The sequence below is a fragment of the Colletotrichum chrysophilum genome (genome assembly GCF_026319265.1).
Source record: "Colletotrichum chrysophilum strain AFK26 chromosome Unknown scaffold_1, whole genome shotgun sequence".
Classification (NCBI taxonomy): domain Eukaryota; kingdom Fungi; phylum Ascomycota; class Sordariomycetes; order Glomerellales; family Glomerellaceae; genus Colletotrichum; species Colletotrichum chrysophilum.
The window spans coordinates 546,169-568,907 of record NW_026517288.1 but is presented as its reverse complement, the minus strand read 5'-3'; the positions used below and the strand labels follow the sequence as shown (position 1 = coordinate 568,907).

The following is a 22,739-nucleotide window of genomic DNA, read 5'->3' as shown; positions in this document are numbered from 1 at the left end:
CAAAATCCGCGAACCACCATCTGACCCTGGATCCTCCTCCTTGTCCCCATCGCCTGCTGGCTGTAACGGGTTGGCACACTACGGCGCCTGTTGAGTGAAGGGCTCGCTACCTTAATTGCTTCAGCTGTCCCCCCGGTATCGACCAACACCACCACATCGACATTTTCTCTCAGTATTTTTACGACCTGCCTTTTAGTTCTGCATACTCTTTCTACCTAAGGAGCGACGTTTGACACCAACATACGACCGTTGCAAGTCAGCAATTCCCCTTTTTGCAGCACATGCAGCAGCGTCCCGTCGCTCGTACAAAATACGCTGACAGATGGAAAAGTCCAGGCCTGATCATCCAGCCCCCGTCTTTTGCGACCTGCGAAAATCTGCCCCGCCGAGACGCGCCAGAGCCCCTCCATACCTCCTGGCATACATTCTTTACTCTCAACCATTGCTCTCCACTCCCGTACTGCTGGCTGATGGGGGTGCGATTTCGACCTGATCATGGTTCCTGACCGCTGAGGTGACTGCTTTCGTTGAGTAGCCTCTTCGGCTTCAATCACCCCTAATTCGCTTTGCACCACCACCAACACAACCCGCGACCATGAAGGGCAAGAAGTTTCTCAGCCTGCGGGACAGGAATGGCGCCCATCGCAGGAGCAAGTCCTCAGAGCCAGGACAGAAGGTGAGTTTGCGACCCCTGGCGCTATGATCGTGTCTTCACATGCTGTTTTCGTCTGTCGAGAAGGACTGGAGGCTAATTACCTGTTCCCTCGCACTAGAGCCGACCGCTGTCAGCCGAAGCCTTCAGATCCCTTTTCAAGAGCAACACCGCCCAACTACCAACCGACGAGGAGCTGAAGGAGAAGGAGTCTCAAAAGGTACGCCAAGTCGCATTTTACCCACAGCACCTTGACCTAATTGCGACGACAGGTCGAAGATATCAAGAGCAAGCTTGCCGACAGCAACGTTACGGACGTCTCCGAAGAACATATCCGCGATTCTTTGCACAGCGAATACGCCAAGCAAGACGTCAACAAGACCGTCGAATTTATCAAAATGCAGTGCAAGGCAATGGCTGGCAAGATCACACACTACAACCCCCAGGTCGAGATGGTCGGTGCAGAGAACAGAGGCAACGTCACTTGCTACCTCGACTCTCTGCTGTTTGCAATGTTTGCCAAGCTGGACGCCTTCGAGTGCATGCTGAAGAACGACTTTACGGACGAGCCAAGACGCAGATTGGTCACACTACTGCGATTATGGGTGAACATGCTGAGGAGCGGAGAGATGATCCACGTAGACATGGTAAGCTGGTTCTGCGCCTGAACCCCCTTTACTGTTGCTAACCGTAGAAGACAAAACTCATTCAGGATGCTCTCGCCGACTGCGGCTGGAGCGACGCCAAGCTCCTCGAACAACAAGATACCTCCGAAGCCTTTGCTTTCATTACCGAAACGCTTCAGCTCCCCCTATTACAGCTACAAGTCGACTTGTTCCACCAGGGAAAGAACGACAAGGACGACCACAAACTAGTCTACGAACGTTTACTGAACCTGGCTGTGCCCCCCGATCCCGATGGAAAAGGCATTAGGTTGGAAGATTGTCTGGAGGAATACTTCAATACACAGGTGGATGTGCTCAGGGACAGCCACGAAGAGAAGAAAGAGCTGGCACAATCAACACCGAACAAGAACACAATTCGTCTGGTGACCCCAGAAGGTAGCACCGACTTTGAGGCAGCAGACGTCTTGAGTTCTTCTCCTCTGCAGCTGTCGCCAGCTCTCGAACGGCGCTGGACAGCTTCCCAGGCACCAAATGGCGTGCCAGAATCCCCCAGCGGTTCTTCGCGTCCCACCCCAAGACACCGCTCAACTAGTGTAATCCAGCGAGTCGTACTAGAAGAGAAGGAAAAGCCGGAATCCGACACGCCAAGCATGTTGGAGAAGGCGCGACGGACAAGCTCAACTGTGGTCAAGGCTGTGACTATCCCTGCCTGGCAGTTTTTCAGACTGATCCCCTGGCATGCCGCTGGAAACAAGGAGCCCAAGAACGACATGGAGGTGGCAATGAACTTCAGCCAACGGCCTGTCGTCGGAATTTGTCTGAAGCGGTACATGATGACCAACTCAGGGATACCACAGCGCCAAAATACCTTCATCGACATTCCAGACAGTCTGAGACTGCCTCACTTCATGCTTGCTGGCGAGACGCAGCTCGAAGAGGACCCTAATGGCTTCAGCATGGAGTATAAGCTAGTCCTCCAGTCGGTGGTCTGTCATCGGGGAGACTCGCTTTACAGCGGACACTACATTTCCTTCGCACGAGTAGCGCCGAAGCTTCTCACAGACAACAGACGGCACGACCTCGACCCTCCTCCTGATTATGAAGAAGCGCAATGGGTCAAGTTTGACGACTTGAATATCGAAAGCAGAGTCACCTATGTCGACGACATTAGACAAGCACTGAAGGACGAGATGCCTTATTTGCTGTTTTACCAGATCGTGCCAATGGTGGAAGTTGCCTCAACGGAGGAAACCGAGACGGAGCCGCCCTCTTACAATGAGTCCAAGGTCAGCATCAACTTGCCTGGAACGCCAAACCTGCAAGAGGGCATCAACTCGGGATTTCCTTCCTCCAAGAGCGACTATTTCGAGAACACCTCCATCTCACCACCGAAAGCACCAAGCATTCGATTCTCATCAGACCTTGAGAGGCCTAGTCGTCTGAGTCTTGATGATGAGCCGTATGGTCTGGGCTTCAAGGATTCTCGCCGCGGAAGTGTGACTTTCACTGACTCTACCTTGGGCACGCCGGCCATTACCCCTGAGGCCGTGTCGCCAGCAATCACACCAAACGGTGAGGAGACAACGGCGCAGCGCTTGTCCCGCGCTGCTGCACGTTTCACGGCGAAGAACAACAAGAGCAGACCAACAAGCCAAGCAGGCGAGGGGCGCATCAGTCTTACTATGACTCGACTTGGAGGGCTCATGCGGACAAGCAAGGAGCCTCTCCGGGAGCCCGCAAATGGCAACGCACTGGCAACGTCTGTTAGCGCCCCCTTGCCTGACCATGTTCCAGAAGAGCAGTTTATCGAGGATGTCGCCGCAGAACCAACGCCGATTGCGGAATCCGACAGGCAAGGCTCCAAGGAATCTAAGGACTCGAAAGATTACAAGGAGAGAAAGTCGGGCGAACACCATCACAAGCATCACCATAAGCGAGACAAGTCTAAGGAAAAGAGGAAGAACAAGGGTGGCGAACCCGAGCGGGAATGCGCGGTCATGTAGACGCACGATACGACAGAGCGAGCGACAGGCGGCCGCATGAGCGGTCAATGACTTTGGATGTCTTTTTTGGACTTAGGATCGATGCAGAGCATTCAGCCCTGAAAATAGCGAGGAGTTTCATAGGCTACAGATGGGAAGACAGAACGAGACACATGTGCGCATTGCGCAATGTGGGCTGAAGAAGGAGGCGTTGGTTGCGTTGTCAAAAACTTGGGATACCACGAACAAACATGAGGGACTCTGTAGGCCTCATGCACGGTCTGAGATGTTGGAAATAATGATACTCTGATGACTGGGTCGTCATTCATGAAGATTTATCTGCCTGACCTATACCTAATGGTGATGTGACTTGTAATACTAACCGTTTCCTTTCAGTGTCCTGTGCTAGACGAGAGTGAGACCGTGAGACGGTCCATCCACTGTAGTAGCAACAAAGCCGCTTCTCTCGATCAAACACCTCTCCTGCGCATAATGTAAATCCATCCAACTGATGATGCAATCTAGTCCTCGTCATTCTGCCGATCAGCAACCATCTCCGCCGCCGTGTTGATGACCTTCTCAGGGGGGCGCTCGACAACCTCGGTGGGGGGGGACGAGAGGCCCGGTACGGGCGACATGTTGCCGCTGGCGGGAAGGCTGCCGGGGACGGGGATGCGGATGTCCTCGGGCGAGGCAGGGGTGATCTTGGGGTCGATGCCGGGGATGTGGATGCGCTTGGCTTCGTTCTGGTAGGCAGCGGGGATGATTTCAATGATTTCATCACGGGGGAACTTAAGCGTGGGAATGTCCATTGTGGCGCAATGCATGAGGTAGGCGTAGAGCACGCGCAGGACGGATTCGTGGGCGATGATAAGGAGGTCGGACTGCTCGCGCTCAAGTTCGAGAATGATGGGCTCGAGGCGGACGGCGAGGTCGTGGTACGACTGGCGATTGTTAGTCTAAGTATCAGATGCATGTCCATGTGAGAGATTACCTCTGCGCGGGGGTATCTGTGGTGGTAAGGGTCCAACTCGTGCTTCTCAACTTCTTCGGGGTAGATGTGGCGGATCGCGCGCTCCGACATCTTCTCGCACACGCCAGGGTTGATCTGACTCATTTGCGAGCGCTGGCGGACTTTGAAACCCTTGTTCTTGAGATAGTCGGCCGTCTGTACGGTGCGACGGCGTGTGGAAGTCCAGACAGAGAGAGGTCGTAGGGGCACGGAGGGTCCACCCTTCTCAACGAGGGCGGCGTGTTCCTGCTCGCGGTGCTTGAGGAGGATCTCAGACATGCGGGCCGCATAGGCGATGCCTTCCTCGGAGAGGGAGGCGTCAGCTTTGTAGGAGTCCTCCTCGTTGGTGACACCGGCCCGAACGAAGTAGGTGGTGCGAGACTTTATGTGAAGATTTGTGAGGTAGAAGACGATGCGGTGGGAGAGGTAGTTAAAAGAGACGTTATTGTAGAAGAATTTGCGACCCGCATTGATCATTTTGATGTAGTTCAGTTCCTTCTCGTTCATGGTCTCGAAGACGGGTATCTTCATGTCGATGCGACGGAGGTAGAGTTTCGCTGCCTCATCGGGGTCCATACCAGCAAACTGAGGTGGTTAGCGACGCAGAGGAAAGACAAAGGCAGTACGCACATCGGGCGAAGATATTTTGACGTTACGCGCATTCTCGCGAAGAATGGACTCGTCGTCCACGAAGGACTCGATGAAGAGCGTCTATTTGCATTAGCAGGACTTCTTGACGCAAGACTTGTACAGCTTACCTGCACATCGTGCTTCGCGAGTTCCTTGGCCAAAGCACGACGACCAGCAGCAGTGGGGTTCACAGCGTCGTAGATGGCAACTTGGCCGTTCTCATGGTTCAACCAGGCGTAAATATCTTCGCGACACTTCTTCAGGATCTTCTGTCTGAGAATAACAGATTGAGGAGATGCGTCAGGGAAGAAGTAGTCCTCGGGAACAATACCACCCTTGCCGACGGTTGCGCGGCGATAGTCACCCAGATGGAAGATGCGCGTCTTCACGCCCAGCCTACAGGCTCCTTTAGCAAGAAGTACGAAAGGACCCGCCAAAGTAAACTTACCAGCCCAGGTAACGCGCCATAGAAACACAGATGTGGCTGCTTATGTTAGCTGAAGTTTCTTCCGATCAATGGATGCACTCACGTCTTTCCACGAGCTGGAAGGCCCACCATCACAATAGCGATACGGCCCGAGTGGAAAAGCCGGCCAGACATGGTGCTGTACAGTTGGGCCGGAGCCATATCCTGGTCCTCTGGAACATCATGGATACCGTCGATGAATGTTGAGCTCTTGCGACGGTATCTGGGCGCGTTGGCCGCGATCTCGGCGGTACTATCAGAATATGAAATGTCAATAACTTTTTCTTCAGCTGACTCCGGCACCGACCGTGAAAAGGGTTTGCAGCACCCCGAGGGATCAGTCAGCTTATGAGAGATAAGACCATGATATGAGGTGGTTTTCTTCGCTGTGAAGATGAAGTGCTTGGAAGATGTAGATAGAACACACAGGAGATGAAGATGCTGAGATGATTGTATGTGAAGGAGGCAGGTATCATGCTACTGGACTCAGAATCAGGTCCAAGAAGGAGGGGAGCAATGTAGACTGGTCACAACAGTAAATCTCTTGGCATCAGCTTCCCCGAAGTATGAGGAGAATGTCTTATTTACAAAAGACCCGTTGAAGGATGCCATAGATATTGCGGGGTGGTTCGGTCAATGAGCCTTTGTCTTGACGAACCGGGCAACACATTCGACCGCGACTGGTTGAGCATATGGGCTGTAGGATTTGGTATTGTTGTAATGGTTGTAATGAGAAACCTTTGACTTGTCCCATGCAAAAGCATGACTGTATTTGAAGTCTTCTTGATGAAGTCTTCGGGGAAAGCTCCTCAAGTTTGTATCTCAATGCTGAGACAGCACTTGCTGCTGTGAAGTGGGACAAGGAGAGGACAGGCTAGAGGGCGGGTTCTCCTAGGGCAAAACGAAAGAAAATGAAGGAGCTTACAGCAAAGTGTCCATGTTGACGGATCAGTTTTCCGGAGAATGTGTTGGTCACCTATGAGGGATGGCAAGCGAATTAAGGATTATGCCGAGGGACAAGAGGTGGGAGCGGGTTGGTCGAGAGGCATACACGGCACCGCCTTTGCGCCGGATGGAGGGGCCGCTACGGAGGGGAATAGCGGGGACGATGCAATGACGCAGTGCCGGGTCGCGACGTGGTTGGTACTGGCGATTTCTGGCCCTCAAGAAACCAAACCAGACCAGGAGTACGAAATGGGCGAGGTGAGGTCAAGGGCCGATCTCACAAGACAAAATCGCGCAGAAGTCGGTGTTTCGTGGACGGTGATGGCGGTCGCGGTGAAAGTGACGCTGCTGTCTGAGCTGCCCCCCGTTCCGAATTAAGCCGCCAGCCCTTGGACCGCCGAGGACCCTCCTTCGCCGAAATTCTGTGGTCTGTGCAGGCGGGTGCCCAACCGGGATTCGAAAAGACAGCGTTGGTGGTTGGTCTGCTTTGCTAGATATCTCAGGAGAGTTGCGATGGTTTGGTCTGAAGACTCAATTAATCACCTTTGCAGGTGAGGAAGGTTAGGTAAGTTGCAGGATGTCCTTGGACTACTAACACCTCTGGCGAAGAAAGAGGCCTTCTGGGCTGAATGCTTGGGAAAGGCCAAGGGAACGTACCGGATGCAGGCAAGGGTCTTCTCGGCGGCAGTCCCGACATCTGGGGCCGGTTAAGCTTCGGACCGATCGAGTGCCCTGTTGCACCTGACGTAACTAGCATCACGTGATGCTGATTCAATTGAAGGTGAGCTCTTTGGCAGGCCCCCACCGGGCTGTGGCGCTCAGCTCTTTGGTCCCGTTGAATCCAACGTGGCACCGTGGCTCGTGCTCGACCAGACCTCCAGCTGGTGCGTAATGTAATCCAGCGTGGAAGAAATTTATTCTCCAGTCTGCCAATCCAACACTCCCGCTTCCGAGTCGACGACTTCTCCAAATCGACCCTGCCTGCCCATTGCGCGAGCTTCAATCGGTCCCCCGGGCAGTCGCATCTGTATTTTCCCTCCCGATACAGAGACCCTTTGGTCACTTCTCCCTCCCTTTAAAGACTTTTCCCGTCTGTTTAATTCCCCGGTTTCGTTCGACGCAGGCCCGCGCCGACTCTCGCAACCATGGCCGCAAGCTTCCAACAAATTCAGAATGTTCTTCTGAACAACCCTGTCGCCCACACTCTTTCAGATGCCATCAACTCCTTCTCGGAAAGGAGAGCGAAGCTTGGCCTGTCCAACCCCGGCACCACCGAGAACCTGACGAAGGAGGTCCAGCGCGATGTCTTGCTCAGCAACTATATGTTCACCGGCCTCCGCGCCGACCTCACCAAGGCCTTCAGCATGTCGCCTCTGTTCCAAGTTTCTCACCAGTTTGCTATGGGCGACCGTCTGAACCCGTACACCTTTGCTGCGCTGTACGGAACGAGCAAGGTTGGTAAACCCCGCCATGTCAATTATGCGCGAAAACTGTTCGCTGACGTAGAGATAGGTCTTCCTGCAAGGAAACATGGACAACGACGGACAGCTTTCTACCCGATTTAACTACCGATGGTCTGATAAGCTGGTGTCGAGGGCCCAGTTCCAGGCTGCTCCCGGCGCCGGCCAGGAGATGCTTCAGTTCGAGAACGAATACACAGGCGACGACTTTACTGCCTCCCTCAAGATGCTCAACCCCTCCTTCCTCGAGGGCGGCATGACCGGTATCTTTATTGGAAGCTACCTTCAGTCTGTTACCCCCAAGCTTGCCCTCGGTCTCGAGACCGTCTGGCAGCGCCAAGCCATGACCCAGGGACCCGAAACCGCTACTTCCTACTGCGCTCGCTACAAGTCCGCCGACTGGATCGCCACCGCTCAGCTCCAGGCTCAGGGTGCTCTGAACACCTCTTACTGGAGACGTCTTTCCGACAAGGTTCAGGCCGGAGTTGATCTGTCTCTGTCTCTCGTCCCCGGTGCTGGAGGTGTCATGGGTGGATTCCAAAAGGAGGGTGTCACAACCATTGGCGCCAAGTACGACTTCAGAATGTCCACTTTCCGTGCCCAGGTCGACTCCAAGGGAAAGCTGAGCTGCTTGTTGGAGAAGCGCATTGCTGCCCCTGTCATGATGACTCTGGCCGCCGATGTTGACCACTTCGCGGTATGTAATGCGTATTTCTACTCACGAGCCTGTACTAACTCTCTCTCAGCAACAAGCGAAGATTGGTGTCGGTATCTCCATTGAGGCCGGTGGCGAGGAGCTTCAGGAGCAGCAGGAGGCTCTTGGTGCTCAGGGCACCCCCAACATCCCCTTCTAAACTCGATACGAGGCAGGCTGGGCGTTCGCCGAGCCTAACCCGAAGCTCCGCTCCTAATCGAACCCGATAATTGTTTGTCCTCTGGTGAGGACAGGAAACGACACCAACGAACTCGACTCCTCTTTGCAAGCTCTTTTTTTATACTGCTGTCTTAGTAAACGAATTCACGCCTCGACAGCACGGACTAGACGATTTGACGCTTCTCATGCCCCCCCGAAGCTCACCTTTCCGTCCACCCATCTCACTCTCGTTCGGTGACCCCCGATTCCTGTTCTCCACCGCCGAGGACCTGTGTATATTACGCTCAGGACGAGCAAAGAAATGATCAGCGTGGTGGGGTATGGGCTGGCTTGGATGCATTTGTTATGGGGAGGTCTGGAACGGCATACCCAACGCGGAGTGGCCGATGCCACTCCGATGAGAGCATCTACATGAGTGAAAGCATCCTGAATGGGCCCTCTTGATGAAAAGCTCTCGCATGTACTTTATATGAAGGAGATAGAATTCAGATGCTGATACAAGCCCTGTTGTACAATCACGAAGTCAAGAAGAAATTGTGTGCATAAGCTAGGCCGGGGCAAGTATCTGCAGGTCAAACAGAATACCATCGAGGCCGTGCCATGGTACGTAACCTTATGAGCATGCGAAGGTGCCGCTACTGATACTTGGTCAGATTGTTTTTTAACCACCCAGGGATCACGGTTGCCTGGAAACGCCTCGCAGGCGATGAAACGTTCCAAAAGGCAACTTATTAGATGCTCATTGCTCTGACTCACTTCTAACTGGGGACGCATGGCATGGTTCGACACAATCGAAGCAGTTGCAGTGGCGTCTCTGATACAGTCTCAGCAGTAATTCTGATTTTAAGGCATTTGCCATTCTACTCCTTATCAATTTGCTTGAACAGCGTCTTCACCTCCTCGTCACTCCACTCCTTCACACCCAGCATTGCGTTATCGCTCTTCTCCCATGGAGCGGCATAATTCTTCTTTGTGCAAGCATACGGAATCTGCGGAATCAAGACGTCAGGGGTCATGACGCCCTTCTTGATCTGCTCCATGCACTGCGCATAGACGGCGTCCATATCCGTCTTGATCTCCTCCCACTCCCCGCCAATCGCCTCCTTCGCGAGCTGCGCAAGCTGCTTTTGAGACTTGTTGATCGTATGCACATAGATGATGCGATTGGCCGAGTCGTCGGGGTTCGTCAGCGACCCGAGGACAGCTTTTCCGACGTCGGGGAGGTTCGTGTAGGGAACCACGTTGTCGCCGTCGTTGAAGTACGTGATCTTCTTCTTCTTGACGTCGAAGCCCATGAAAGTCGACCGGATGCCCCAGTCGAGGAACGGTCCATTGGCGATGATGGTCCACGTGAACTTGTCGCCCACCTCCTGCGCCTTGACCTCCATATACTTGCGCGTCAGCGCCTTGATGCCGAACACGGGCAGCTCCGGGACGTGGGCCTTGTTGGGGTCGATGCCGAAGTCGGGCGGGATGTAGCGGTACACGCCGGCGGCGACGGCGGCGTCTACCACGCGGGTCGCGGCCTTGGGGTCGAAGTTGCTCGTGCAGTTGACGAACGCGTCCTGGCCCTTGAGGGCGGCGGTGAGGGAGTCGAGGGACTCGTAGTCTACCTCTTTGACGGTGCAGCTGGAGGGGAACTCGTGAGAGCCGGCTTTGCGCGTGAGGATGGTGATGCTGAATTTGTTGGTGTCCATGAGAGCTTTGAGAACGTGGGGGCCCACGTTACCGGCAGCCTGGGCTTGTTAGTTGGTAGGAGGGTACTGGACAGGGAGGACTTACGCCGGCAATGGCGACGTTCTTGATTTCTGGTGCCATAGTGTTGTCACGTGTCGATTTACCGTTGAAGTGTGTTTAACTGGTGTTGATACTAACTGTTGGTATGAACAGCAGCGCAGAGCTCCTACTTATCTTCTTTCTCATTTTCATAGCAAGGATGATTGGCCGCGCTGAAGCAAGCTCCCGGAAGCAAACTGGAAGCATATGCCGCTGTGACAGGCTTCCGTTCCAGGCTCGTCTGAAGGTATCTTGGCCGTCACTCATTTGCTATCTCGCCAGAGCCTCAACAGCTTGGAGCTTCGCGGTTCGAAGCAAGAGCTTTGACCCTGTAGCAGCAAGATGACGCACGTACGCTTACATGTTCTCGAACATGCTCTAGTTCAGTCTTTCCATGTACCACACTGAGCTCGGTTTGTGGAGAAAGACCAGGCCAATGGAGATTGCGTACATCTCGACATCCGCAGTACAACACGATGGACAGCATTTGCTCGAGTTGCTAGGTTTGGCTCGTGTTACGGATGAATACGATAGCTAAGCCCTAAGGTTCCGCGTCTCGCTCACCAAGTGTCTCAATAAGGCAGTGTACTCATCGAGAAGTCATTGGCAGTATGGCTGCCTTGCATGACATAGCCTTCTGAAAGTTGGGATGATTGGAAGCTTCCGGGTCTGCCGGCCTAGCGAGGCCTTGCAGCTCGTTCGCCTGGACGGAAACTAAGTTGCGAGACAAAGCAACAAGATAGCATTATCACAAAGTCAAATCTGGATGACGAACAGGCGCGCGGGAGTCGGTTGAGATTCATCGTGCTCGACGTGATGGACGTGTCGGAGGTCCGTAGTACAAGGGTCGGCAGGGTCGTTTCGAGATGCGACATCCTTTCCATGAGAAGAGACGTAGCAAATGATGATCCTCCCATGTAGTGGTCTTCATGTTTGTCTCCCGGTGCAGTTCACTCATTATGATTGAAAATATACACAGCCAGTCGCTGCCAGCTGTGCAGTGCTGAGGTTGTTCTGTAGACGAGAACAAGTGGTCTGTGTGTAGAATTGATCAAACTTCCGAGACAAACATCTCACGATGTGTTGATGAGCACTTGAAAGCCATCGATGTCGCAAGTCGAGCTCTGGAACTACTGAAACTACAAAAAAGTACAAAAAAGTGTGCGAGAACCGGGACTCGAACCCGGAGCAGCGGCATGGGAAGCCGCTATGTTACCCCTACACCATTCTCGCTGTGACGAAAACACTTCAAGGCATCGTTTATGAATGCTGACACCGTGGCTGACTATGCCGAGCAGTGAGGCCTGCATCCCGCTGATGACAAGCCGCAAAGGTCCCATAATGAGGGTGGACGGAAACACCCGGCTTATGCAGAGGGGTTACTACTGCATGACTAAACTCAAAATGGTAGCAGGATTCGGCGGTTGTCATACCGCAGAAAGTGGTTCCGGAAACATACCTTACCTTTGTAGTTGCTTGGTTGTGAATTGACCTTTTGCTGAAACATGACAGATTCTTCGCTGATATGTCGCCTGGTTCATAAACACAGGTTAGATGAACCCGCTCCCAGAAACAGGTGTTCTGAAGAACAGAAAAGAAGAGCAGTGAGTTGGGCGAAATCGAAAGAATTTGTAGGAGAGAAAACTTTTGTCGAGTCGTTCTGGTGCGAGCTAGACTGCAAACTAATTACAGCACTGGTCGGTGCGCTGCAGCAAGCAAGACCCCTTGTCTTCAATGGATCTTCCCGGTAACGACACCTTATGTAAGGCGGCATAGTACACTCAACAACTGTTAGCTCGAGTTGAATCTTGAGGATGTCAATTCAACTTGCAAACTAAGCCTTGTTTATTTATGACCCTCGCTATCTCTATCGCTCCGTTGTTTCTAAAACAGAAGAGCATTTCCTTCAGAATTAAGTTGTGACTATAGAGACAGTATACTGACGGAGTACCACGTTTATAAACTTACAGTGGTTGTATGGTACCTTTGCTAGGGGGTGCTGATCAAAGGTGATGATTCCTGAATGCTTACTTACAACCAGCCAATGCCAGACTTCGTGAAGGTACTATGCTTTTGATAGGTAGACGAGTCAGTCAAATTCCTTATTCCGTCTACGGTATGTACGGCAATTCATCTCCTCTACTTGCCCGGAAACCGAATCTATGCTATCCTGTGGGGGAGCTGTTGCCTCGAGGTCCATTCAGCATCGGCTTTTCATCAACGAACCTCAAGCCCTTCCCTCCCACAGCTCATATCAAGTATCGGAACCCCTTCTGCCTCTGCGTCGCCGTACCAACATCAACACCCTCCACATGTGCCGTCTCCCCCAACCTCTGCATCTCCTTATCCCCCGCCACCACGTCCTCATTCTCAAGCCTGTCCAACCGCTTATTCTCACGCACCAGAATCCACCGCTGCCACACAGCACCAACCGCAGACACCCCCAGCAGCGCAATGACAATACCCAACGCAACAGGGTACCTATCCCCCTGCGCATCAAAATACGTGTACGAGGTCCAGATGGACGCTGCGTTCCCGACGGCGTTCATGAACCCCAGCGCCGCAGCGCGCTTCGCCGGCGGGCGGGGCACGCACGTCGACATCCAGGCGTACGTCGTGCCGTTCATGGTGAAGACGAAGTTGAGCAGGAACAGCGAGAAGTACCGCGGCCCAAAGGCCGTTGTCGTCATGAAGATGACGCAGCCCGCAATCACGATTGGGATAGGATCTAAACCATCGGCCGTTTGATCAGTAACTCAACTTCCCCAACGTGTAAAGACCTCGACGAAAAGCTGGCGCAACTTACACATGAAGAACCAGAACCGGTTCTGCACCCGATCCGACAACCACGAGTGGAAGGCACAGTAAAACGCCATAAAGACGTACGGCGGCGCCACAAGCAGCAGCGAGACGGTATCGTCAAAACCCAGCGTCCGGGTCAGACTGGGGAAGAAGTTCTGGAACCCGCCCGCGCCGACGAAGGCGTGGTACGCGACGGTGAGAATCCACACCTTGGGGTCCCTCAACGCCATCTTGAAACCCTCAAGCTGCGCCCGCGGCCCGCGGGTCTCGTCGACGTCCGACTCGGCCGCGTCGACCGCCAGCCGCTTGGTCGCCACGCGCCTCAGCTCCGGGGAGAGCGCGCGCCAGGACTCGGGGAAGTCGGGGAGAACGAGGCAGATGAGGATGCCTGTCGCGACGGTGACGACGCCCTCGAGGATGTAGAGCCAGCGCCAGGCGGAGATGCCGTGCGCCTTGTCGAGACCTCTGAGGATCCCCGCGGCGATGAGATTGCCAAAGGCACCGGCTATAAGGGAGCCGTTGTAGAAGAGAGCCATGCGGAGGGAAAGTTCTTTTTTGGTGTACCACTTTGAGAGGTAGAATATGACCTTGTGCCTGTGTGAGTAGGTGGCGTGAGGTGGGGAGCTGATGATACTAACCCCTGGGAAGAATGGTGCTTCTTTTCTCAATGTCAGCCGGTGTGAGCGAGGCGTGAGGGTTCGCACTAACCAACGAGACCCAGGACCAATCTGCAGGCGATGATGCCGGCGAAGTTTTGGACTAAGGCTGTGAGGGCTGAGACGAGGCCCCAAGCAATGGTAAAAAAGCCCAGGTAGTACGCCGGTTTTCCAATGTGGTTAAGCATCATGTTGGAAGGAACTTGGGCCAGGACCTAGAGACACAATTCCGTCATTATAAAGTCCGTGGGAAAGGGCCCGCACTTACATAGGTGATGAAGAGCACCGAAAGCCCAATCTGGTCTGTTACGACGTGTAAGCTGCATTAACAAAACGAGCTCATGGAAGCCCTTACACTGCGCGTCGGTGAGATTCAGATCCGCCTCCAGCCCTTGGAGACGAGCTGCGGCGTAGTTGTTCCTGCCAAAAGTCAGCTAACGCCCTAGAGTATATCGGGTCCACTGACCGGTCAATATAGTTCATCAGGTACGTCCACACAATAAGCGGCATGATCATGAGGTCGATCTTCCATCGGAGCTTCTTCTCAAGAGCAAGCTCGTCCTCCGTCAGACCGAACGAACTCATCTGTCCAGAGCTCTGACTCGCTTCCCTGTACGGCTCAGCCATATTGTCAACACGGGCTTTGGCTGAAATAGCATGCTCATCGGCATCCGCCGTGTTGGTTGGGAAAGCCATTCTAGTCACACTCTCTTGATCTTTCCGGGGACGAAGACTGAGATCAAGATCGTGCTTTGCAAGCAATGCGTGTGGGTGTACAACTTTAAAAGACTACCAACCCTGCCCAGGGCGTTCACGACGCAACGCGTACCCCCACGAGAATCTCTTGTCATACGTAGTATTATTGATACCAAGATCTGTTGTTGTTCTACGGACAACGTTCTCCGTCTCAGCTACAAGTACTCACCGCCGGAAAACTTCCTTGATCGTCCAAGTTGGCGCCGAGACTACCCCGCGTCCCCAATCCATTGCCAAGCCTGTCATTGGGGGGCTGAGCTGCGCGGTTTTCTACTCACTCGTGTTCAACACTTCACAACGCCATTCTACAAGTTACTGTGGTAATGAACAGGGACACCAACTCAAGCTCAGGCCAGCATTCGTGACGGACTCTATATTGCGTGTCGTCTGTCTAAAGGACGCCTCTCTCGACTAACGCCCATACCATAGTAAAAACAGGGGCATTTGACCGCTACATACGCGGAGCAATAAGCCCAATCAACTATTACAATGCCGTTACTGGAAAGTCTATGTTACAACATGCATCGCCCGTTCATGGCACATGCGCTTTGTTCGATCGTGAATCTGAAAATCGTGAATCCTATACAACGTCTTACTTCGCCATAACATCGACGTAACGGCCACCCTTCTTGGCCTTCTTGGCTCCGGGTTTACGTGGGCCAGCGGCACTGAGCAAGTCGTCAATGCTACTAGCATTACTCATGCTCGTCGCGGGCCGGCTTGGAGGACCACTGAGAGGGCCTCCAGCCGCACTTGTGTTCGACACCGAGCGCGTCATTGCAGGCGGACGAGGTCCCGGCGGGCCACCACCAAGACTCTCAATAGAGGGCGTCTTCGCAAGATCTGGAACTGGTGGACCACCGGGAGGCGCGCTTGCTCGGCCCATGGGCGGAGTCATAATACGAGGGGGAGGTGTTCCCATCATAGACCGAGGGCCGGCCTTCGGTGGCGGCGGTGTCGCCGTCTTGGCCTGCGCTTGGTCTGCGCCTGCAGCCTTGTTCACCCAGCGCTTCAGCTCGGGATCATACACAAAGTTGTTGGCTTCACCCAGCTTGGCTTTAATAGGCTTGTTGGGCTGCGCGGCATCAGGAATTGCTTCCTTCTTGCCGCCGAACCAGCTGCTGAAGCCCCATCCCTTCTTCTGCTGCTGCGCGGCTGCTGCTCGCTTGGCTGGATATAATGTCAGCAGAAACTCATTACCCTCAATACTATCCAACTTACCATCTTCTTCAGCTGCCTTCTTGAACATTTCCTTGTTCTCCTTATCCTTCTCCGCCTTGCTCTTCTCCTCGGATGTTGACCTAAGTGCCTTGAGACCAGGGATATCATCATCATCGTCATCCATGAAACTCTTTGGCTTTCGCTTGGGCTCCTCGGACTCTTCATCCGCCTCAGGCTCAGGGTTGTATGAGGGCGGTTCGTAGCCATACGGTTGGAACGATGGAGGCTGGTAACCATCCGAGCCAGTGCTATCTTGACCTTGCAACTGAGGCTCGTCGTTGGGGACCAGCGATGGGGGCTCGTATCCGTAAGAAGGTGGCTGGTAGCCGGAACCAGACAAGTCATTCGACTCCTGGGTGCCAGTTTGCGTCTCGACCTCCACCGAGGGGATCGTGGACGGCTGGCTAACACCATAAGGCTCATACGGCGAGTTAGCGGGCGGCTGCAGAGGGGAGACCGGTGCAGCTCCTGGCTGAGTCGGAGCAGAGGTCGGGGGCGTGTATCCGAGGGACGGGCCGGAGAGACTCTGCGGCATGTAGCCCCCGTTTGCGTTGCCGGGCTGCGAGTCCATAGAAGTTCGGGGCTCGTAGGGGCTGCGAGAAAGCTCATTGGAAGGGCGACCTGCCGAGGCGGGCGCAGGCATGTAGGAACCGGCTTCGTAGGGACTGCGCGAGAATTCGTTCGATGAACGGCCAACAGATGCCGGTGCGGGCATGTATCCGGCGTTCGGCTCATAGGGGCTACGGGACAGCTCATTTGACGAACGTCCAACCGAAGCAGGAGCAGGGCTGTATCCGGAGCCAGGCTCGTAAGAGCTGGACAGAGCGGGCGTTCCGGAAGTTGGCGCATATCGAGATGCTGCCCTCGTAGCGGGAATAGGGACTGCTGAAGGTGGGGACCCGACTTGGAAACCTGGAGTTGCACCTTGATACAGCGGTTCGAAGTTGGACACTGAGGGGGATCGGCTGATGGTCGGCGTGCCACCCGCAATCCGAGCAAACGGTCCGGATTCAGCACCCTCGGCGGAGCCACCGGCTGCGGCGTTTTCGTTCTCATCACCCGCGACAAACTTGTTGAAACGGCTCCAAACTGAGTCTGAGACCTTGTTCATACTGGGCTTAGAAATCCAAGATGAAGACTCTTCCTTAGGAGCCTGCTTAAGTCTCGCCCTCAGGTTCTCTACTGCGGTCTCCAAGATGGGGTGGTAGTAGGGAGATCTCTTTGTCTGAGCAGTGATCGACCCGGCAATGGCCTCGCAGTATTGCAGTGCCTTGTCTCGCAGACCATACTCGGCCAGCGTCATGGCGTGCTGCAATTTGTAGGCCGCCAAGTGTGGCACGCCAGCCGACAATGGTGAGGTGCCAGAGAGCGATAAACCAAACTCGTAGACCTCACTCAGCAGCAACGCCTCGGTCTCCTTGGCAAACTGGTCACCCTGAGTCTTATGATCGGCGCCAACAAGGACGAAGTTTGAGGTACCGTCATCCAGGCCTCCGAACATGGTTGCCTTCCTACCGAAGAGGAAGCAAATGTGCGCTGCCTCAGCGCGCCCGTATGATGACAGAAGATTGCCGAGAGCGTTCAATGCACGGACGTCGTCAGTACTCCTGTTGCTCAGAACCAATCCCAGGGTCTCTCGCCATTTGTCGAGCCCCTCCGTTGCGTCCTTGGCTGGGCCGGCGGCAGAAGTGGTATTCATCAATTGGAACCCAGCCCGGGCATGCACGGGAACGAGCTCGTCAACGCAGTCGTCGAAATTGCCAGACAGCACCTTATAAAGCGCCGCAATAGACTCGTTGTTGTGGCCGGGATAGTTGACCTCCTTGCGCACGAATTCCTGCGCAACCTGCTTATACAGGTCCGGGGAGACAGTGTTGGATATTAACATGGCGTGACCCCAGAGGCGCTTGTCAACTGCGGCCCACACGGCCTTCTCGCGCTCGCCGACCAGAAGGTGCTTGCGAATGTGATCCATCGTGGACGCGTCGACCGCATCCGCCTTCATCTGAGTGACAGACGATTCCTGGAGCGCTTCAGCGCTGACAACAGCACCGTAGCCGGGTGTGGGCTCGCCCTCCTCCACAGTGAGGCCGGGGGCAAGCACATCTCGTACGGCCTTGTCGACCGCCGGAGCACCTTCCAGAGTACCGTCGAATTCGACGAACACCCGTAGAATCTTCCAAAGCAACACCCTTTCGACCGCGCGCTTATGTTCGTGAGACAGCTGTGTTTGGAACGAGATGTCCGGCAACTCTCGCTCCAACGATTCAATGCCAGCTGTCAGCCAAGTAACTGTCTCCTTCTTCTTTGATTTGCCTTTGAGAGGGCCCGGAAACTTGGCCAATCTCTCCTCGAGAGGCTGAATATCCTTGATGTGCTTGACATGGACCTCTCCGGGGCTGCGGATGATCATTGGTGCCGTCTGGCCGATACCATACCGAGGCACATTCTTCGGGAAGGAGGTAACCATCGTTCCACCGACACCCCAAGAGATGATAGGAGCACCCTTCCATCTCTGCAAGGTATCAAGCTCACGACCATCCGTCGGCGCGACCATGTTCAAACTCTGTGAAGGTCCACGCGGACGGGTGACAGGCGCATGCGGTTGCGGGAACGGTCTGGTTGCCCTTGGAGACGTGGGGCTGTGGACGGAAGATGGACGCGCAACGGGTTGAGAGTTCGGCCTCCCATGAGAAGAGCCTGGGGATTGCGTGTGAGATCGTGGTGGCGGAACAAATCTGTTGTCCGGCGGCGACTCATGCGATCCGGCCTGGGGCATGTAGTTGGAGTTGGACCTCTTCGGGGGTGACAGAGCCGAATGCATCGGAGGTCCCTGCGAGGCGGGCGGCGGCGGCGTCTGTCTAGCTGCCGCGGGCGGTGCCGGGCTATACCTAGACTCAGGAGGAATGCCGCCTCCGGGTTGGCTCAAGTGGGAAGGTCTGGAGTCGTCCTCTTCTTCAACCTCACGGGTGACCGGGAGTGACGGAACCCTTGTGATTCTTGGTTCGAGGCTATAACTCGACCTGCGATCGGCCAGGTGGTCTCCATTGGTATTCGGAGCTTCACGCGAAACCTCAAAATGAGCCAAGGGACTTGACGTTCTAGGCAAGTGTGGCAGCACAGTAGGAGACGCTGAGTGGAAAGAAGGCACTGGTGGCCTAGCGCCAGTTGGCGCAGGAGAGTACCTGCTGGAAGACGATGGGCGACCATTGGCTGCGGGGACTGCCGGAGGTGCAGGAGAGTATCGAGCATTATTGGGAATGCTGGGAGCCTGTTGCGCTGGCTGTGGCGCGTAAGGGTTCGGGCGCTCTCCCAAGACGAGGTTCGGGATACCTCCAGAGGCAGAACGAGAAGACATGTCAGTGGTATCGGGCGATAGCATCGGCGGCGACAGCGGTGATGGTGCAAGCCGAGTCTGTGCTGGGGGTCCAAGGGGTGGAGGCGGAGCTGTTTGTGCTGGTGAAGAAACCCTCTGACTTTGCCTAGAGGCAGATCTAGGCTTTGAAGTCATTGGCAAATCTTCGAAAAAGCTGTCCTTGTTCCGCAGCACCGGCGCAGGCTTCCCACCCGCTGGAGGCTGGCCGGAATGACTTGAGGCTGGCGGAGAGACGCTGGAAGAAGCGGCTCTTCGGGGCGGAGGAGTGGACGCGTGCATGCTTGAGCTCCTGGGAGGGGGGCCCGGGGCCGGTCCCGTCGCAGGACTTCTCGGAGCTTGAGAAGTGCTCGCCCGTTTCTTAGGAACAACCACCTGCATGGGCAGATCATACGGCGATGTGTAGCCGCCCTTGGACTGGGCAGCAAAGCTTTGGGCTTTGGAAGGTTCGGGTCTCAGCTGCTGTTCTGCCGCATAAGGAGCGGCTGACTGGGTACGCTGGACGGCATAAGGTGCTGGGATGAATGGCGAGGCAGCCGCCTGAGGTTGATAAGCAGACAATGCCGGCTGTGCAGGAGCGTAAGGATTAGAGCTACTCCTTTGAAGAGCAGCGGCAGGTGTTTGAGGTGTGTAGCGTCCCTGGGTGCCAGATGTTTGCGCCTGGTTAGCGGCCGGAGCAGCAGGGGCAGCCTGCTGCTCGTCATCATCCTCGAGGAAGCCTTCGTCGTCGCTGCCGAAAAACGCCGAGGGGTCAACAGACTTGCTTTCGCCAGACGCGTCAAGCGTATCGTCGAGTAAGAAATCATCCTCTTCATCACCTGCGAAGGCTTGCTCCCATTTCGCGGCCAAGTCTTCCGTGGGCTTGGCTTCAGCATCTTCGGGCTGTGTAGTCTCGGTTTCTGTGGGCTCCGGTGCAGTACTGGTTGACGTCTCCGTCGGCTGGGTGGCCTGCCACGCTTCCTCATCCTCGTCCTCTTCCAACATGTCGTCCAACGTGTCTTTTCTGGAAAGCGTAGAGTCGTCCAGGGCACCCAGTACTTGCATGGTGGATTTGCGTTCAAGGGGTTGCTTGCCGCTAAAGTCGGGGAAATCGTCATCATTTGTGTCTTGAACCTTGCTGAAGAAGTCATCATCGGCGGCTTCGTCGTCGCCAAACTCTGTGAATGATTGCCCGGCCTGTGGCGCATCGCCATTTGTATCCACTTGAGAAATCAAAGGAACGCCCTCTTCGTATCGCGAGCCGAGACCCTCCTCTTCGGTAAAGGTTTCATCACGACCGACGTACTGCTGATTATCCTCGGTGTCATTCCCAAAACCTGAATCGAGTGCAGAAGCAGCATTGTATGTTTGCTCGTCGCCAGCCGCGTCATAATGGTCCGGTGTGTTCTCGATCTCGTGCATCAGATCCTCAGCTTGATTTGACGGTAAAGGGTGCTCCTCTCCAGGAGCGGAGGTGGAAGCTCCGACAGGCGGCACCGGCGGAAAAGAGTTTGTTCTGTCATTGGGCGGCATGAACTTGAACGGATCAGTGTCCCTTCGAGAAAGCGTCCATTCCTCGTGGTCGTCGTCCCAATTAACTTCGTGGGCAACCGTTCGGGTAAAGGAGTCGTTACTGGTGTGACCTAACGTGGGACCGGCGGGTTTGGCATCATCGGCGGGGACATCCTGTTGCGTCGCGGCCTCCTGGGTGACAGGGATCGGTCCGGGTTGCCAAGCTGAAGCTTCAGTTGGGACCTCCGTTGTAGCTGGAGCTTCTTCACCATTCTCCTTCGATTCGACTGGGAGAGTATCCGGTTGACCAAAGTTGGGCCAATCGTCAGATTCGTCCTGAGTAGCATCCGCGCCCAGCCAGGAAGTGCTTCCTCCCGCAGGCTTGTCCTCGAAAGAGAATGTTTGCTGTGATTCGTGGCTACGGTCGGTATCATCGGAGAGGTGTTTTTCGGCAGCAGCGGGCCGAGGTGATGTGTCGTGATTTGCGGTTGAGGGTGGTGCGGCATCAGCGGATACGTCGCCACTGGCAACATTTGGCATGAAAGCCGGATGCCACGAGGCGTTCGCGGTCTCGACAGTCATGATGGAGGTCTAATTAGATTCGAGTCATGCGAGTTTGCGATGCGGCGAGTTCAAAGGCTGGAGGAACAGCTATGTCGAGATTGTCAGCACTGGACATACCAGAAAGATGCGCGGCACGGCACCGGGGGTTTGGCGTCGCACGACGCGACAAGTGGGAGGGGATGGAAGGAATCGAGATAGAGGCATGAAAGAGAGGCCACGTACATGTACAAGAGAAACAGAAGTCTAGATAGAATACACAAGGACAAACTCCATGCTGAACTTGACGGTTTGGTAGGTAGGAGGAAGAATTAGGGCGTCAAGGTGTTTTGGTGGACGGACGAAAGTCTAATGGACGGACTGAAGGTGCAAGTGCAAGTGCAAGCTGGCAGGTACGATGAAGGTGCGGTGCTGCGCGGTACTTCCCCCATGTACCTTGCTGCTTCAGTGTCATCCTACAGCATCTGCGACCGCGGGTTGCTGCGACAGGGTCCCTAAAAATTTCGAGAGGAGTCTGTCAGTGCAGTCTGGAATGCGTCGTCCAGTCAGAAGCCCGGATTCCTGGCCGATTCCGTCATTCCGCGCCCGAATAGGGGCGGACCAGGTTTGGAGGTGGTGCACAGGCTGGGTTCCGTCGATGAGCTGCACTGCTTGCAACACGGGGCCGAAGATATTCCGGGTGCTTCCCCAATCTGGACCTAAAGTCTTATGTAAGACACCTCACCTTGATGTACCCAGGAACATGGGATGCCCGTGCCGTTGCCATGTTCAGTACCTACTTACGGTATGTATTCACTTGGCTGGACAATAATTGATGATAAGCATGCCCCGATAGAAACCAAAGTTTGAGTATCCCGCCACATAGTCAGCTGCGTACCAGTTGACTCCAAGTGTGACGTGCTGCAAGTTGCATCCTCTCGTAGAGAACAGCTTGCCTTTTATGCGGCAGTGTCCGTCCTACTTATTTATGTTAGCCAACCAAGACCTTCCAGATAAAATGCATATGCAGCTCAGCAGCGAGCCAACGGTGTCAGAACTAGTAGAATACACCCTTCAAAAAGAAAAGCAACGCCACGAGGACAGATCGCAGAACAATCTACAACAGCAAGTAACCACGTAACCTAGTAATATGAATCTTCCTTCATACACGGGTTCCTCGGAGCTGAGCTATCGGTGTCCGCGCGCGAGAAGCCTCCCGCTAATCGTCCTTGGCTCTAATGTAGGGCCCGGTGCAGCTCTTCCACCGCCACACTCAACACGTCCCGCCTGACGTTGCGCCTACCTGACTTAGGTACCTACCGCACAAGCACCCGACCCGTCCAGCCTGGGCACTCAAGGCCACGCGGCTGCCTCCATCACATAAAGTGGCCCGCCACAGCACCCCCTGGGATGCCGCATTACAGCCAGTGGCATTGACACACTGAATAGCACTCCCACCCAATTGGATTGGCTCAGC

At 54.8% G+C, this 22,739-nt stretch overlaps 7 protein-coding genes and 1 non-coding gene across 8 annotated transcripts; 2 read left to right on the top strand and 6 right to left on the bottom strand.

Annotated features, from left to right (window-relative positions):
• Positions 1-595: 595 nt before the first annotated feature.
• On the top strand, positions 596-3,281 carry COL26b_000153 (uncharacterized protein; the record flags this gene model as incomplete). Its single annotated transcript, XM_053173123.1, has 4 exons — positions 596-676; positions 774-872; positions 925-1,299; positions 1,347-3,281. 4 exons carry the CDS (start codon positions 596-598, stop codon positions 3,279-3,281), a joined length of 2,490 nt encoding a protein of 829 aa, XP_053042829.1.
• A 500-nt stretch (positions 3,282-3,781) lies between these two features.
• Positions 3,782-6,307, bottom strand: COL26b_000152 (uncharacterized protein; the record flags this gene model as incomplete). Its single annotated transcript, XM_053173122.1, has 6 exons — positions 3,782-4,204; positions 4,255-4,857; positions 4,903-4,983; positions 5,031-5,298; positions 5,433-5,621; positions 6,294-6,307. The coding sequence occupies 6 exons, from the start codon at positions 6,305-6,307 to the stop codon at positions 3,782-3,784; spliced, it is 1,578 nt and encodes a 525-aa protein (XP_053042828.1).
• A 1,151-nt stretch (positions 6,308-7,458) lies between these two features.
• TOM40 (translocase of outer mitochondrial membrane) lies at positions 7,459-8,627 on the top strand (the record flags this gene model as incomplete). Its single annotated transcript, XM_053173121.1, has 3 exons — positions 7,459-7,767; positions 7,826-8,470; positions 8,520-8,627. The coding sequence occupies 3 exons, from the start codon at positions 7,459-7,461 to the stop codon at positions 8,625-8,627; spliced, it is 1,062 nt and encodes a 353-aa protein (XP_053042827.1).
• Positions 8,628-9,507: 880 nt separating this feature from the next.
• COL26b_000150 (uncharacterized protein) lies at positions 9,508-10,465 on the bottom strand (the record flags this gene model as incomplete). Its single annotated transcript, XM_053173120.1, has 2 exons — positions 9,508-10,383; positions 10,430-10,465. The coding sequence occupies 2 exons, from the start codon at positions 10,463-10,465 to the stop codon at positions 9,508-9,510; spliced, it is 912 nt and encodes a 303-aa protein (XP_053042826.1).
• Positions 10,466-11,585: 1,120 nt separating this feature from the next.
• COL26b_000149 lies at positions 11,586-11,656 on the bottom strand. The gene has a single exon. It is a non-coding gene; the product is annotated as a tRNA-Gly (tRNA).
• Positions 11,657-12,672: 1,016 nt separating this feature from the next.
• On the bottom strand, positions 12,673-14,508 carry COL26b_000148 (uncharacterized protein; the record flags this gene model as incomplete). Its single annotated transcript, XM_053173119.1, has 6 exons — positions 12,673-13,151; positions 13,230-13,865; positions 13,934-14,096; positions 14,150-14,184; positions 14,237-14,301; positions 14,348-14,508. The coding sequence occupies 6 exons, from the start codon at positions 14,506-14,508 to the stop codon at positions 12,673-12,675; spliced, it is 1,539 nt and encodes a 512-aa protein (XP_053042825.1).
• A 721-nt stretch (positions 14,509-15,229) lies between these two features.
• Positions 15,230-18,415, bottom strand: COL26b_000147 (uncharacterized protein; the record flags this gene model as incomplete). Its single annotated transcript, XM_053173118.1, has 2 exons — positions 15,230-15,807; positions 15,859-18,415. 2 exons carry the CDS (start codon positions 18,413-18,415, stop codon positions 15,230-15,232), a joined length of 3,135 nt encoding a protein of 1,044 aa, XP_053042824.1.
• Positions 18,416-19,352: 937 nt separating this feature from the next.
• On the bottom strand, positions 19,353-21,304 carry COL26b_000146 (uncharacterized protein; the record flags this gene model as incomplete). The annotated part of the gene is made up of 2 exons (XM_053173117.1): positions 19,353-19,569; positions 19,626-21,304. 2 exons carry the CDS (start codon positions 21,302-21,304, stop codon positions 19,353-19,355), a joined length of 1,896 nt encoding a protein of 631 aa, XP_053042823.1.
• Between the last annotated feature and the right edge of the window lie 1,435 nt (positions 21,305-22,739).